General features: G+C 34.2%; 1 protein-coding gene across 2 annotated transcripts in view; it reads left to right on the top strand.

Annotated features, from left to right (window-relative positions):
- The window catches only part of PCYT1B (phosphate cytidylyltransferase 1B, choline), a 1,205,847-nt gene that overhangs the window by 936,435 nt on the left and 252,641 nt on the right, over positions 1-16,771 (top strand). For both annotated transcript variants that reach the window (XM_044072303.1, XM_044072302.1), the window contains exon 5: positions 10,088-10,166. In XM_044072303.1, coding sequence (XP_043928238.1) covers positions 10,088-10,166 — 79 coding nt within the window. The remainder of the gene's footprint in view (positions 1-10,087; positions 10,167-16,771) is intronic.

Genomic DNA, 16,771 nt, shown 5'->3' with positions numbered 1-16,771 from the left:
TGAATGGGCGTACCTTCGTTGATGGTTGTGCGTCAGGGCCGGCAACTCAGCACGTAAAAATCTACTGCCAATCATTAGCGGACCGGAGTTCCGCTGTGGTGACCCCTAATCGGGAAAAGCCGAAAGATACAACATATGGAGGAAGTGTTGTCAATTTAGTCTCCAATGAAAGCTGCAAGAGACCAAGTATTTTTAACCCACCTTTGCACCCCATCATTAACATTTTTGAAAGAATGTGTGAATTTGAGATCAGAGAATTATTAAAAACCCCAATTAATCACTGCTGTAATTTAAGCAGTGAGGAATGGGATTTATTAAAAACAATTAAAAAAAAATAGGAGTATTAAGGTGATGAAGCCAGACAAGGGTGGGGGCCTAGTGGTTATGGCACCAACAATTACATCAATAAAATGTTTTCCTTACTATATACAGGAGCATATGAGGAGACTTCATTGAATGAAATGAACATAGCTTATCAGAAAATTGATTTATTGTTGGAAGATCTTTTGATAAATGAATACATTTCATTGGTGGAATATGAATTTTTGAAGGTGACCCACCCCAGGACCCCCACCATTTTTGGTATACCCAAGGTCCACAAGTGTTTGGTGGAAACCCCCCCCCACTGAGGCCAATTGCCGATGCTAAGCTAAGGCTTCAAAAACTTTTCCTTTGGCTAAATTCATAGACCAATGTGTAAAAGGGGTCTTGGATTATTACCTTATTTATTAAAGGATTCCTGGGAATTTCTGTCCAAAGTTTCCAATGATTTGTATTCTGACAATCTTATTTTTGTTACAATAGATGTAAGAGATTTATTCTCTGTAATACCCCATGACATCAGTATTGAGTGGTTTTATGAGTTTTTGTGCATTCATTCTGGTACTGGGCATACTGAAAGTTTAACTCTTAGAAGTTTGATGGAGGCAGTCTTGGAGAATAATTTTATTACCTATGTAAACCAACTTTTCATTCAAATGTGGTAGCCATGGTGGCGGCATGCTCCCCTGTTTTTGCCAATATGGTAATGGCATATTAGGAAATCATCCTGGTCTTCTCATCTTAATACAGAGATTGTTGGTCTTGTATAGATGTTTCCTGGATGACATCATTATTTTTTGGGTAGAAACTAGTGATAGATTGGATCATTTTTTTTTTCATTTTATAAATGGTACCACCCAATTTTTAAAGATTATGATGGAAACAAATTCAGATAAGGTCAATTTGTTTAGATGTCTTCATCACAAAAAAAACAAACTGACCCAAAGATTTGAATCTACACTTTATAGGAAACCTACCTATTCCAATTCCCTTTTACACTTCATTAGTTGGCACCCGATTTACAAAAGAGGACATTGGTTAAGGTCCAATCTGTGAGGTTGGGCCGGATGGTTAGGGAGGACACTTGTTTTAAGGATAAATGCAACAAATTGAGGGTGATGTTTGAACAAAGGGGAAATCCTGAGGTGATTCTCACTGCTATTTTTTTCTGAAGTGGAGAGGAAAAGAAGTGAGGGGGAATTATTTTCCTTTATTAGGAACACATAACAACCAATCCAACAGGGCAATGAATAGTCTAGATAAAGAAATCAATTTTAGGAAACTTTGGTATTGTCATACAATTTACATTTTAATGCCATACATAACATCATAGTCAAAAAATTGGCATCTGTTTGGGATAGAGCAGGAGTATTATGAGAAAGTTGGAAAGAAACTAATTATTGTATACCAAGAGGATGTTTGTTTCAAAACCTTGATGGAAAAACTCTTAACTGTTACATCAGTTGGTGCAATGGTCAAATGTGGCCACTGTTCCTAGTACAGACATATTCTAGAAGCTTCTGACATATACTTAGAAGGATTTGGAAGTATCAAACTGGGTTGCAGATATTATTGTGATGGTAGGGGGATTATTCATGTGGCTAAGTGTCAGCAGTGTGAATGTTTTTATAAAGGAAAAACATCAAGAGCATTTAAAAATAGGCTATATCAACACCAGCATGACATCTCTAGGAAAGATGAACATAATGCTTTATCTAAACATATTAAGAGTTTTCCGAAACACTTTTCCAAATTCATTTCAATATGCCATGTAATTATGGGACCTAGGGGAGGACCATCAGACATGTATTTCGAGTATAAACAATTAAGATGGCAGTTAAAATGTAATGCTGCCATTTCCCTGGTCTCAATGAAATGATTTTCATCACAAGTTATTTAAAGTTGAAAGCTGTCTTTGCCATTTAGAACTTTATTCCCTTCACAATCTCAAACTGTAATATTTTAGTGTAGTGGACAGCACATATGGAAAACATTTATGATGTTTTGTATTTGACTTTTAGGCAATTGATTTGAGCATAATGGACAAAATGTGTCTTAATTGATTTTAATTTGTTTTAATTGACTTTTGTCATGTGATTTTATTACTGTATTTAAGGCAAGGAAATTCATGAATTGTCATTCTGAGGAAGTCCAGTTTACCGTGGATGAAAGCGCTTAATGTTTTAATAAAAAGTGGAGTGTGGTTTACGGAGGTTGCTTTCCTTTGGTTTTAGCAGTTTATTGTTTTTGTGTTTATTATTTAGTACTTTCTTACTTTAAAATGTCTCATTTTGTTCCATGTAACATTTAGGGCTGCCATATCATGGAACACATAAAATGTTTGTAATTGTGTCTGCTATTCATTATTATAAGGAGACAATTTAGTTGTACGTATGAGACTGGAGAAGACAGAGTGCTTTATTTACCACGATAATAGAGAATGTACTTGTCTGGCATCACAGAAAAGAATACTGAAAACTCTGACTTTTGGAAGGTAGGGTTGGTTAGGGAGTGCTATACATCAGTGTGCAGTCTGCAAGAGGTGTCATAAGCAGTATGTGACATCAGAACTGGGCTCAGGAAAGATCAGGGTAGTGATTCTGTAACACTACTCTTATACTAAATCTCTCTACCCATGGTATGACATCATATTAGGAGGCAGAATACTCTTTACACTAATTGATTCTAAGCCAATAAAACAAATGCTATGGATTCGTGATATTCCAAGGGTGTTTAATGAGATTCACAAGCCTTCATTGTGAACGAATCTCATTACGTCTTCCTTGCATAATCCAAAGACCACTGACCCCGCCAAATACTCAGTGAGCACACCCAAAGTCAGCCACCCCACAGTGACACCTGCAGTACCAGTTCTGGTGTCCAGGACGAGCACAAACACCAACACCAAAATAGCCCATTCACTACAACAGGACGCACTGTTTCTTTGACATTTTAAACTTATGTTCATTGTCAATGCACAATTTCAAAGTCTTAAGAAATGGCTTGCTCAGCAATTTTTCAGAACTGGCCTTATGTTGGAAGACTCCATTAACTCTTGCTTTTGAAACTGGGTAAAGTATAAACTATTGGGGTAGTATGCCACCCCAAGAATAAAGTTTTTCTCTTGTCTTTTTGATTTTGTGTTTGCATTCCCACAGCAATGGTAAAGCCTGAGAGCACATATACTGTTTATTCATCTCAAGAAGACTACTGAATGACAATGTGTGCACTCAGGCAGTCATCATACTATGTTGCTAAGCAAAATTCTGTGATAGTCCCATGTTCAAAACAAATAGTAGACTTAGCATATATCTTTTTTGGTTAACAGAAGACACATAGTTAAAAAAAACTTTATATTTTAAATTCAGTGCAAATGTCATGAATATAATAAGCAAGAACATTATAAATGGTGACAGTGTGCTGAAGATGTCATTCTGTTACAACTACCTACAGACTCACACACGTGCTGTGCACTTTATCACTGAGAACATAGTATGCTTAAGAAGCACTACCATTGTATACCTTATAATGTGATGTGCTGTGATGTTGAACGTTAATTTAGATTAGCAGTTATGTTATATAAATGTACTTTCATTCAATTATCGCAACTACTACAAGTGCTGTAAGTAATAAAGCTGCTATTTGTTATCATGAAGACATTGAAGACAGTGCTCTGTACATATTTCCTTACTGGAAGATGTAAGGCTTGATGTCTTCAATGTGGTAACCATATTCATTCATAACCTTTTTCTTTATTTTAGTTATGATATACACAAATACATTAGCCTTCATTCTTCATGTCACAACCAAACACCAGAAGGATATGTGAATGCATACCTAATGATCATATCTGTAAAGTGAATCTGAAAATAGTACTCAAAAGGTAATGAGCAGAAAAGTCCATATAATAAATGAAAGAATAAAATATGATTTTGTATTCATTTATCTAAGCCATTAAAATATAATACTGATTCTGTGAATTTAGCAGTATTTATATTGGAAAATGTGCTGAAAATACACAAATTAATGTTTCTAATAATGATTGTATTATATAACTTTGCATTACACGTACAGCATTGTAGGCTACTATATTTTATAGACTTCTTGTAAATGATATGGACTATGCCTGGAATTCTTAACAGGAATGGAATCACAACAAAATGAACTGAAGCTAAGACCATGTAATATGATGAAGGCACTGAGAGGTCAAGGATAATTACTTGTAACTTAAATGAAAGTTCTAGAGCCTTATTGTCACTAAGCTAAGAATGCTAGTGAAATTTAGAGACATGGTGTACAATGTATAGGACTTGTGTGTGAAGAAATGTAGGGAAAAGGCCATCTCCTGATTCTGAGATAAATGTGCAGTCTGTGGCTGACTGCAGCAATATGTTAAACTGCTAAACACAGCATATGCAACTTTACTACACATAGCAAATGCCATTTATTCATTCATTGTTGATACCTCCTTTAACGTATTCAGGGTTGTAGGGGAGACAGCATCTATTCTAAGAAGCAGTGGTCATAAAGTATGAGCTATTCCTGTACAGGACACTAGGCTATAATATCACATGGGTTGGGAGGGTGGCCTAATGGTTAAGGTGTTTGCCTTACAAACACAAGGTGCAGGGTTTGAGTCTCACAAGGGTTAATGGGCTAGGGGTTGAAAAAGGACACTTTGCGGGAACAGAATTTCTCTTATCTGCATGCCTCTGACTTAAAACCAGTAACACAATTTATAGACAATAATTCCATGCACAAAAGCTGTGTACAAAAACAGTTATATCACAGTTACAGAGATACACTGGCACAACAATCAATTCTGCTAACAAATCTTTGCTAACTGGCACTATCCAATAATTTTTAAAGCTCCAAGAAAAAAAGCAACTTTAAAGTAAAACAAATTGAAAGTAAATTGCAATAAAATAAGAACAAGAGACAATAAGCGGTGTAAGTATATAAACCTTGAAGAACTCCAACATAGTCAGACAACAGCAATAGCCACTGACCCATGGGTGTTTCCAGCGATGAAACCTTTTCCTGTTCTGCTTACTGTGTACCTCGTGGTAGGTTCTACATGAGGCACTGTTGGATCCACTGGTGCTTGTGCCTTGCTGGCTACATAGGTAGAAAACCATGCATATTTATGAAACAGAGCTTCTAGTTAGGCAAGGGCTTCTCCAGGACGCAGAACCATTGATGAAGCTCAATTTATGTGCGATAGGAAGTACAGCACTCCCAATTTGAAGCTAAGACACATCAGAAAAGAAAATTGAATCAATAATCAATGTTTGCTGCAAAATCTTTGTATTTATCTATTTTCTGTCTTTAGTGAAGCTGTATTCCTGATTGAAGAAGTTGTTAGGATCAATTTTAGCCAATGGCCAAGTCAAAAACAAAGCTAAACAGTTATTAGTTTATTTAAATACAAATGGAAATAGAGGGCATATGTTTTTAAACAAAAGCTGCAACCATTTACAATAGTAACCCAGCCACATTACATGATACAGTTTAGCTCACACTGCAAAAAGCATACTATATATATATATATATATATATATATATACACACACACACACACACACACACACACACACACACACACACACACACACACACACACACACACACACACACACACATCAAAAAAACAGCTGCCCCCCAAAAAGAACACACTTTAACAACTATATTTGGTGCACATTCAGAAGAACTAAAAGAAAAAAAACAAACAAACTTAAAAACTTGTTGGCAACAAGTACTTGTGAGGTAGATACTTTAATGAAGGCCAGTCACTTGGTAAGAGATAATAACTTATCAGAAAATGCTGTGGCAGTACTCCTTATGTGAGTCTTTATTTCAAAGAGAACAACTTTGGTCTTGAATATAGGTTCATAGGTAAGTACTAGGCTAGCTGCCCTTAAGGGACATTTTTGGCCTAGCCAGTTTCCTTTTGGGTGCTTGAATGAAACTATCCCATTTGGACTTATCCATCACATGGTAGATAATTATATATTATATCCTAATGCGAATAACTGGGATCATACCACAGATAATTTCAGGGGACCCATGTATAGGATAAAGCATTTATAGTACAGAGATTGTCCTGGGGTAAATTTTCTGTTTCACATTCATAGATCCAAGTTGAATGTAGATTGCAATGAGTTATTATTTTAAAATTTCGAATTGCTGATTGCAGTTGGTCTGCATTTTGTTCCAGGTTTGGTACTGACTGACAAAAAAAAAAACCCACAATGCTGCATCAAATTATTCAGAAAAAAATATAGAAAGAAGATGGACACTAAATAAGCCTCAAGAAAATGTGCTCTTAGCTGAACTCAGTGAAAGACCCTATCATGTCACTATGTTTGTTATAATTAATCAGTTACTTTTTAAAATTGTATTTCAGTTTGTTTACTGGAGTAGGACAGTGATCATTTATGATCACTTTCAGGCTCAAGCCAAGATATCACAATGAAACAAAAACATAATAAAAAAGGTACAGTGTGAAGTAAACAGCAAAGCAGACATAATACTTGGTACAAAACAAAGTTTTAAGTAGCAAAATAGTTTGATTACAATACATAGTATATCTACATTTTTCAATGGCTAATATATATATATATATATATATATATATATATATATATATATATATATATATATATATTAAGAAACAATAAGTTCAAAAAGATATTTTTACAATTTGTACAATGTTTTCCAGACCAAAATGAAGAGCGCTGATATAATTGTCAAATGCATTCGAAAAAAATCAATTGTTAGTCTTTTAGTAAGTTGAGAGAGTTTTAGGTGATATTGCTAGAACAATAATGTTTGGATTGGCTTTGTTGGTTAGATAAGATTTAAGGTGAAGTCTGAAGTCAGCATAGTTGGTGAGGTTTTGATGTAGTTGGATAGTGAATGCCAGAATTTGGGTACTAATATGGAAAAGCTCTGTAGAGAATATTCTTTTGTATTGTATTTCTTGAGATCTGAAAAATAGGGTCATATTGTGTTTGTGTTTGAAGATTATAAGTGGGGGGTGGTAGTTATGATGATGAGTTTGGTTGCAGAAGGTGTGAAAGTTTTATGATATACAAGCTTGAAGAGGAATGATCCTTGTAGGAAGTTGGCCATTTGCTTTACTGGGATCCAACTGAAGGTCCTTGAGAGGCCTTTGAGAGAGAGTTACAAAGCTTGCTTTTCCAAGATCACCTTTTGTGTATGGATTTAAATATATGAATGAGTTAAATTAAATTGTTGTTAATCCTAAGTGCCTTTCTAAATCTATGCTCTCCCAAACCTCCAATTAACTGATATCAGATTACCATTAGATAACCCATGTGATATCATACAAAATTTACAGATCTTGGGTACTGTGAACTTAATTCCAGTCCCTGCTGAACTTAAAATACATTACTTAGAATCTCTTTCTAACTATTTTTGATGTGGAGTTTTGGGAAGTTCCATGGATAAATTACAGGAAACTAAGCACTTTTTTACCAAAGTTTAGTTGCCCAATAAAAAAGTAGCAAAATATTAACAGTTCTGGTCTGAAGAAGATAACTTGAGTAGGTCTAAAATTAGTACTAAAGATTAGTGTAATCTCAATATATAAATACTTAACTAGGGTAACATCAAACAGGACTACAGTAGATTATAGTGGGTATAGGTAAAGTTATGAACTTGCCAACTTAGATTTTTGTGACATGATCTGCAGTTCTTTAGAACTGTGGTATTTTAATTAAGGTGTGATCTACAATGCCTAGTGTTGTCAAAAAACAATTAGATTCAGACATTCAAACTTTAGTAATCAAGATTTATAATATCTCAAAATGAATTTGATTCATGTTTAAATGAAGGACTTTGAAAACAGCACATCTCAAACTAGAGATACCTCTTGACCTTTCTTCATTAAGTGTGTTTTGTGGTGTGTGATAAGTGGTCAGAATATGTAGCATATGATCAAGTTTGAGAATGTATGTGGAAAACACACTGAAATCAAGTACAGGCATGCTTTTAATTATTGCAGGTTACAGAGCACCATAAATTATGATAGATTTATGTTTCTTTGGCCAGGATGAAAAATTGTCATCTCCTTGTAGAACAGAAGATTTTATAGGAATAAAGATGAATGACATACCTCATGAGTGCTAAGCAGATATGGTATTGTGTTAGCTAAAGTTACAGTGATAATACATGCTTGCAGTAACACAGAGTGGAAATTGTTCCTTCAGGGGACCTTATCTGCATTCAGCATAATTATCCATCTCCAGGGCCACCCCATCATAGGAAAGGAAAAAGGGTGCTTGCCACCATCTTTGATCTTCTAATACAAACTGTTTCTACACTTAAGGCATCTGAAACCCTGCTGATGATTCTTTTTTTTTTCAGTTCATCATTATAGTTTTCAAGTAAATGTGCACCATCTCTGAAATAACCTTCAGCTCCTCTACTTTCTTACTAGCCAACAATTTATGCAATGGCAACTATAGATACAAATAGAGTGAACTACAATTCTTAAAATACTTTGGACTGGAATCGGGACAGTAACAAAAGCCACACTGTATATAATAAGTGCTCTTAAACAGCTACAATTCTTCAATTGTGATGACGTTATCACTCTTCACTGTTGTTACTAAATGAATCATCAAAAATGTGTTATTCTGTGTCCTTTTTTCTAATCTGTTACCAGGATAAGCTTATTCTTATAGTGAACATTACATTATTAAAACATATACTTTGCATGCATCTACCATATTTGACTGCAAATTGCTCAGTGTATAATTTCACTACTACCTAAATATTTTGGTAAGATAATAGCAGCATTAAACAATCAAAACAGCAAATTTTTGTTAGGTTGAGGGAAATGACTGGTAAAAAGAAAAGTAATGGTTGTACCTTTTATGACTTTAAGATCTTTGGTTCAAATTATCTCATTCTACTTTGTGACAGAAACTCTTTATGCTTTTAGCATCTGCTAACAAAGTTTTAATAACTCTAGGGAAAGTAAAATGTGGAAATGTGTATAATCATTAATTTCAAAATCCATTAATGACTGTTGCGTTCATAAATCCCACCAAGTTTAGTTTTCTGCTATACAACACTATAAATAATTCTGTATGTAGCTGATTATAAGAAATGCACACCACATTTTTTCTCTAACTTGAGCAGATCTGCAATATTGTTTCTCTGGCTTGAGTCTGCAGTAATGTAATATGAGTCACAAGATCAATGGCAAAAAATGTGGTTTTAAAAGCATATACTTAATAAATGAATGCAGTATATTTATAAAGTTTTTGTTTCTTAAAAATGCATACTTATAAGTAAAAGATGTCATAAAATGGACTTGTCCAGTGCTGTCTTTATTTTATATTAGCTTTCTAGATTATCAAGGTAACATCAGGAGCTGTGTAAAGCAGTGATTGGTGAAATGTGTTAAATTCAGGTTTTATTCACCCTTCTTGCTGTGATTGCCTGTAAAAAGCTTACATCATTAACTTTTAAGATTATAGAGCATTCAGTTGTAAAATTCTTGTCATAAATACCTAGCCACTGTTTTTCTATACATGAAGAACTCAATTAACAAAACATATGTAGTAACGAGAACAGATCTGTGGTATCATTTGTGACGGAAGCAAGGAGGCAGGTAAAACAGAGGGCAACAGAGAGAGGCCTAGAATGCAAAACTTGACAAATTTGTAGACAATGCAATGCTTTTAATTTTTTTCCTATATAATAAGTGACATGTTTTATATTTTTTATTTAGATTGATTTTGTTGCCCATGATGATATTCCATACTCTTCTGCTGGCTCAGATGATGTTTACAAACACATAAAAGAAGCAGGTGAGTGCCTACAGACTTGCCAGTCCACAGTTTCATATCAGATACCAGTATCCAGTGTATTATTTAGGGGAATGTCCAAGAATCTTTAAATGAATGGATGGCAGTATGTTTACATTCATGCCTTTTTAATAGTTTTATCCTGTAAAGTATAATAATTTTCCTATTTACGTCCTTGTCTCCCGAATGTATTTACTCTATGCAAACATGCATATGTCAGTGCAAGCATGTATGTAGTTATTTATTTACATCTATTTCTTAAATCAGTTAGTCCTTTGCAGGAAGACCCAAACAGAAAACCTTGTCAGAACAAACCAAGGGTCAGTTTATGGATTAGCTTGCCAAAGTAAGATGCATATCTTTTGGATATGAGAACAAGCTGCCCACAGAGAACTTATTCATACAGATGTGCACAGCCAGAATGCACAGCTAGTACATATATTTGTATGACATCTATATCTGTATATCTGTATATCTATAACTATCTATCTATATATATATATATATATATATATATATATATATATATATATATATATATATAAAAGCAGACATTAAAATAATGTAACAATATAAAGAAATATGCACATACATTATCTCACCCACACAAAACACTGATCCTGCAAATGTTGCCTACCAAAATAATTTCAGAAATGCAGTAAAATGTAAAGCGCATGTTTCCTAAACTTATATGTATCTGCCTATCTCTCGTTTGCTCTCTCTCTCTCTCTCTATATATATATATATATATATGTGTGTGTGTGTGTGTGTGTGTGTGTGTGCGCGTGTTTATAAATATATATATATATATATATATATATATATATATATATATGTGTGTGTGTGTGTTATATAAATATATATGTGTGTGTGTGTTATACATATATATATATATATATATATATATATATATATATATACATATATATATATATATATATATATATATATATATATCAACTTTATGGTTGCACATACGGAAAAGGAACAAATATTAGACACAAAGCAGAAAAACACTACTGGCGCACAGTTGCACCTCACACTGGCAGTGTACTGTCTTGACAAACACCAACAAAACAAAGTGAAACACTACATAAATCCACACACATGTATACCCCTCCTATACCAATCCGAGTGAAACACAAAATACTAAATAAAATGTTGATAGCATCACATTATATAAACTGTGCACTTGTCTAAACACACCTTTGACATTTTATTACCTCTAAAACTAAATGGTATTGTTCCTTTGTGTTGAGCACTGATCAGACCAGTTATAGAATACAATGTACCCATTGGGATCTATGTCACCAGAAATATCAAACAACTGGAAAAATCCCAGAAATTCCTAACAAAGAAGATGACAGGCTTAAAACCCCCTAAGAATGCACAGCTAGTACATATATTTGTATGACATGTATATCTGTATATCTATAAATTTTGTACCTTCATAAATCAAACGGTTCAACTAACTTTAGGCAAAGGACCTAAGCCAGCTCCAACAGATCAATTAAACACAGTGAAGAGGGAAATGGATTACTCAGCATGTCCCTCACCTCTGGAATAGTCCCCCTCTGCAAATAAAACTGTGCAATACACTATCTTCCTTCAAAAGGGACCTGGATAATTTTATTTATTCATTTATTTACACTTTGTTGAGTAGGTTAGTCCCATTAAGCCTATGGCCTCTTTTCATGGGAGACCTGTGATGGTATTCATACTCACTAGGGGGACTTTCTCTAGTCATGATCGGTACTCCTGCTGCTATCATATATGAGTGCATGTGCATGTCGCATTCCCAGAGTGGAGGTGGCTGGGAGAATGGTGGTGGAGATGGAAAAGCAACTGAAAGGGCTGGGGGTGAATGCCAGTTAAAAAAATGTAGCAGAGGTTGAAGATTCATTAGAAGCTTTTTAGCAAATTTGTTTGAATGAACTAACAAGACAGTTGGAGAGGAATGTACAGTTACAACCCACCAATCCGGAGGGTTGCAGGATGATTTACTTCAGGACTTAATTAACCATAGTGAAACAGAGAATGAAGTATCGTGGGGGGACATCATGAAAAAATAATTATGAGGAGGGTGTAGAAACAACTTTGGAAGGAGACAGTGGAAAAGCAAAAAAAGCATATGCAGAGACAGTAGCAACCACACAAGACAGAATGAGATAAAAGAAAAAAGAGAACAGTGTAAAGAGAACATTTTTAGTAAGAATATAAAGTAAAGGAAGTCAGGAGTTGAACAGATATGAGGTATGGGGCAATGAAATTTTACCTTTGGGTGTGAAAACACAAAAGGTGAGAGCTTTTATTTTGATTAATAAAGAGACATTGTTGTGACATTTTTGAGACTGTGCAAGATATGGAGAAGTGTCTATGTGAATATGAAAAAAGACAAAATGATCCATGGAATGAATATTTCATAAAATCTTCTTTTTGAGAAACTAAAAAACAAATCCATATTCAGTTTTGAACTGAGGTGGAAAGGGATACTTTAAAAGAACATTTAAAAATATATATGTAGAAAAATAAAAGGCATTTCAAAAGTTTATCATGACAGAGGTTTATGGACTGGGCCATGGGGTTGCAATGCCATTTAAAAAATGGAAACAGAAAAAAAAATGCACATATTCCAAGCATTATAAATATTGATGGTAACATAGGTGTTGAAAAATATTGGGGACACCCAAAGACATGTTTTTTTTCTGGTAGAAAAGAAAGATATTTAGTTATTAATTGTGATAAAAAGAAATGTTATACATGTGGTAAAACAGGACATGAAGCAAAGAAATGTGAACTTGAATGTTATAAATGTAAAGAAACAGGACATTTATAGATGAATTGTGAAGAAAAGGAGACTGTGTTAAGTACTGTGAATCAGAGCAAGGATAAAGAATAAAACAGGAATGAAGATTAGACAGAAGTAGATGAAACCTTGAAGGAAAAAAGGGAGATACTGAAAAAATAATGAAGAAGAGGATTTAGAAATCAAATCAGAAGTTAGTGATGAAGATATAAGTTGGAAAATGGTAAGAAGAAAAAATAATTCTATTGGTAAAAGAGTAAAAGATAGAAAAAAATTAAAGCCATTAATATAAAGGAAAAGTAGAAAGGGAATAAGTAATTTTTTTAAGAAACTAGTATAAGAATAAGTGATATCTCTTAAATTAAGAAACGGGGAAAGGAATAACTTAAGGATTCTTTCAATGAACGTAAATAGTTTGAAAAGTATTTAAAGAAGAATAGCAATTTTAGAATGATGTTACAAATGTAATGTATATATTATTATTCTGGCAGATATAAGCTTTTAGACATATGAAGAAAGATTACAGACTCAAATAAGGGATGGAGAAATAATATAGAATATTGGGAACAAACCTTGTTCAGGAACAGCAGTATTATGTAGAAGAATAGTAAAGATTTTGGGTATTATTTTAGTTAAAATAGGAAGATTGACAATTATAGATGTAAGATGGCAAGAAAAGGTCTGTAGAATTATTGCCATATATGCTTACATGATTAGGCAAGGAAGGGAAAATTTATTTCAGAAATATTGGATTATGTAGTTGTAAATATGCATATAACAATTATAGCAGATTTCAATTTTGATTTAAAGGGAAATAGAAAGAAAAGAAGAAAACGCGTAAAAAGATAATAGAAGTACTGAAATATTAAAAATTGGTTATATGGAATAAAAAACATGGACTTATAGAAGAGGTACTTTAAAATCTGAAATTGACTATTTTGTAGTATCAGAAGAAATATGTATAATAGAAGAAGAAACTATTGTAACAGGTTAGTCAGATCATTTGGCAATATGGTTGGAAATATATCATAATAAAAAAGATATAAAGATAGGAAAGGGTAAAAAAGAATAAATGGAAATGAATTCAATGAAAAAGGAAAGAAAGAAATTAATCGATTATAGAAGGACCGCATTGCTCTGAAAGCATTTTATGTTAATTGGTTGGAATGATGGGCTACTTTTAAAAGATAGTTATTTACATTGTCAGAATAAAGTAAGAAAGAAATAAAGAAAAGCAAAGAAAGAAAAGCAGGAGTATGCCAAAACATATAGAGATGTGTTAGATAATTTAGAAAACTAATGGAGCATATTATGAAAGAGAAAAATAAATTTATAAGAAAAATTATGAAAAAAAAATTAAGGAATTGTTATGTAAACAAAAATATTTTTACAAGGTAGAAAGGAAGAAGTTTCACCTTATCTAAGTAAGGTCATTGAAGAAGATGGTAGTATGATGACAGAAATGAAAAATAAAGAAGGTAATCTAAAGAAAAGTCAGAAACACATTATGGAAATTCTTGTAAGGTTGTTGTTGTTGTTTCTTTCGGCTTATCCCAGTTAGGGGTCACCACAGCGGAACTCCGGTCCGCTAATGTTTGGTAGGGGATTTTTACGTGCTGAGTTATCAGCCCTGACGCACAATCTCCAATGAAGGCACGCCCATTCATGCATGCCTCCACACAGAAGATGCTCTAGCTGAGAATCGAATGCGACGTCTTACTGTGAGGCGACAATGCTACCGCAGCACCACTACCGTGGGTGTATTCTTGTAAGGTATGTGTAAAAAATGTTTAGTAAGAAAAAGAGACAAAGTGTAAGGACATGGGAAGTAAACAATTTTATAAACAAATCAATTGAGTATTTGAAAACTAAGATTACATTATATGAATTAGAAAATATGTTTAAACAGTTAAATATAGGATGAGTACTGAATCTATATGGTAATGGATCAAAATGTATAAGAATCTAGACAAATCACAAAAAAATACTTGTGTATTTAATGAATAGTTAAATGAAGGCTTAAAGCATAGGGAATTGTGTAGTAGGATATTAAAATTTATATGGAAAAGGGAGAAAAAGGTATTTATTTATTTATTTATTTAGTTGAATTTGTTTACTGGGATGGTCCAGCTGGGCCAGAAGTGCCCATTTTCAGTGGAGTCCCAGGGAGAAAAGCTCCACAAATAAGACATTTCACATACATTAAATAAGTTACTTTAATAAAGACATTTAGTGCATATTATTGGCAGCTTGTACAATTGGTGAAAAAAAAAACAGTACATAAATAATCATTCTCAAATCAAAGATATTATACAAGCAATACAGAGTATATACATGACACTTCATGCAGTGGGTGAAAAGCAGATATAGGAATGAATTAGGGACTAGGTACTTAAACTTTTCACATGTTTAGGAGGTATAATAGCTGAGCAGTAGACTATATGAGTCCTGTTGCAGGAATCAGCAAAGTTGGTGGATATTGTTGCAGATATAAGTGGTGGTATGATATTAAGGTAGGCTGTGAGAGTACCTGACTGTCACACCTGGTTCAATGGTTGGTCTGTAAGAGTTAGGAAGAGAAGGAAGTAGACAGGAGGGATCAATTATGGGACAATGAGGGTTAGTAGAAGAGGGAAGTGGACAGGATAGAGAGGTGGAGTAAGTAAAAATACAAGTGGATGTGAAAGGAGGATGTCAGAGTAGTAGAGTGGGGGTGTGAATAGTTGTGATGGTTGAAGTTAGGTTATATGAGATGCAGTGTTAGCACATGTGCACAGCCAAGATGAGGAGAGATGTTTCAGAGATGTCGTGAAGAGGGTTACTGAGCAGGTGGATCTAAGTGTTGGTGGAGGGAGTTCCTAAGTTTTGCAGAGGTAAAGGAGTAAAGATCAGCTGGAAGTTTGGGTTTTTCTACATTTATGAGCAATTGGTTGTTAGAGTGGAGTGGTCTGTTAGGATGGTATAAAGTAAGTATAGAAGATAGAGACAGGCATATGGATGGATTATGAAAGAGTTTGTGAGCTGTAGTCAGTTGGATAAAGGTGAGATAGTTAGAGAATTCAAGCCATTTTAGGTTGCATAATGGTAAGAAGTGGTGGGATGAGTAGGAGGCATTAGTTACAAACTTAGCAATTTTGTTGTGGCATGAGTCTAGTTTAGACTTTAGAGAGGACTGAATGTTGGTGAGGAGGGGGGCACCATATAAAAGAGAGTGTAATAGAAAAGAAGAGGCAAGAGAAAGTTGGGCTGAGGCACTGAGTAGATGTTTGTGTCTGTAGAGAGTGCCAAGCTTTTGATGTGTCTTTTTAATATTGAACTGGATTTGCAGGTCGAATGTGAGGTTTTCATCTATGATGACATCTAGAAGGTTTGTGATAGGTACTATGTCGATGGTGGTACCATTTTGCGATTGAATGGTGAAGTTCTCTTTTTGTAGGGGTGTGGACTTTTTGGGAGCAAAGATTACTAGTTTGGTTTTGTTGGGGTTCAGGGCAAGATGATATTAGACATCCAAATTTTGGTGGAGGTGAGGGCATTTTGAGTGAGTTGGTGTTGTTCTGAGGAGTTGTTTGCAGTACAGATGATAGTGGAGTCATCTGTGTACTGGATGACTGAGCCTTGAGAGAGTGTGGTGTGGATGTTATTGATAAAGCAGGCCTAAAATGGAGCCTTGAGGAACACCAGTGGTGGTGTTTAGGAAAGGGGAGTAAGAGTTCTGCCATTTGGTTGATTGTTGCCTGTTAGTGAGGTAATTAGTGAACCAGTTTAGATTTTGAGGTGAGGTGGCTATGTTAGAGAATTT

This window comes from Protopterus annectens, chromosome 5.part0 (assembly GCF_019279795.1).
Source record: "Protopterus annectens isolate FY-2018-M chromosome 5.part0, PAN1.0, whole genome shotgun sequence".
NCBI lineage: Eukaryota > Metazoa > Chordata > Ceratodontiformes > Protopteridae > Protopterus > Protopterus annectens.
The sequence above is the reverse complement of the archived record's forward strand: the minus strand, read 5'-3'. Positions and strand labels throughout refer to the sequence as shown.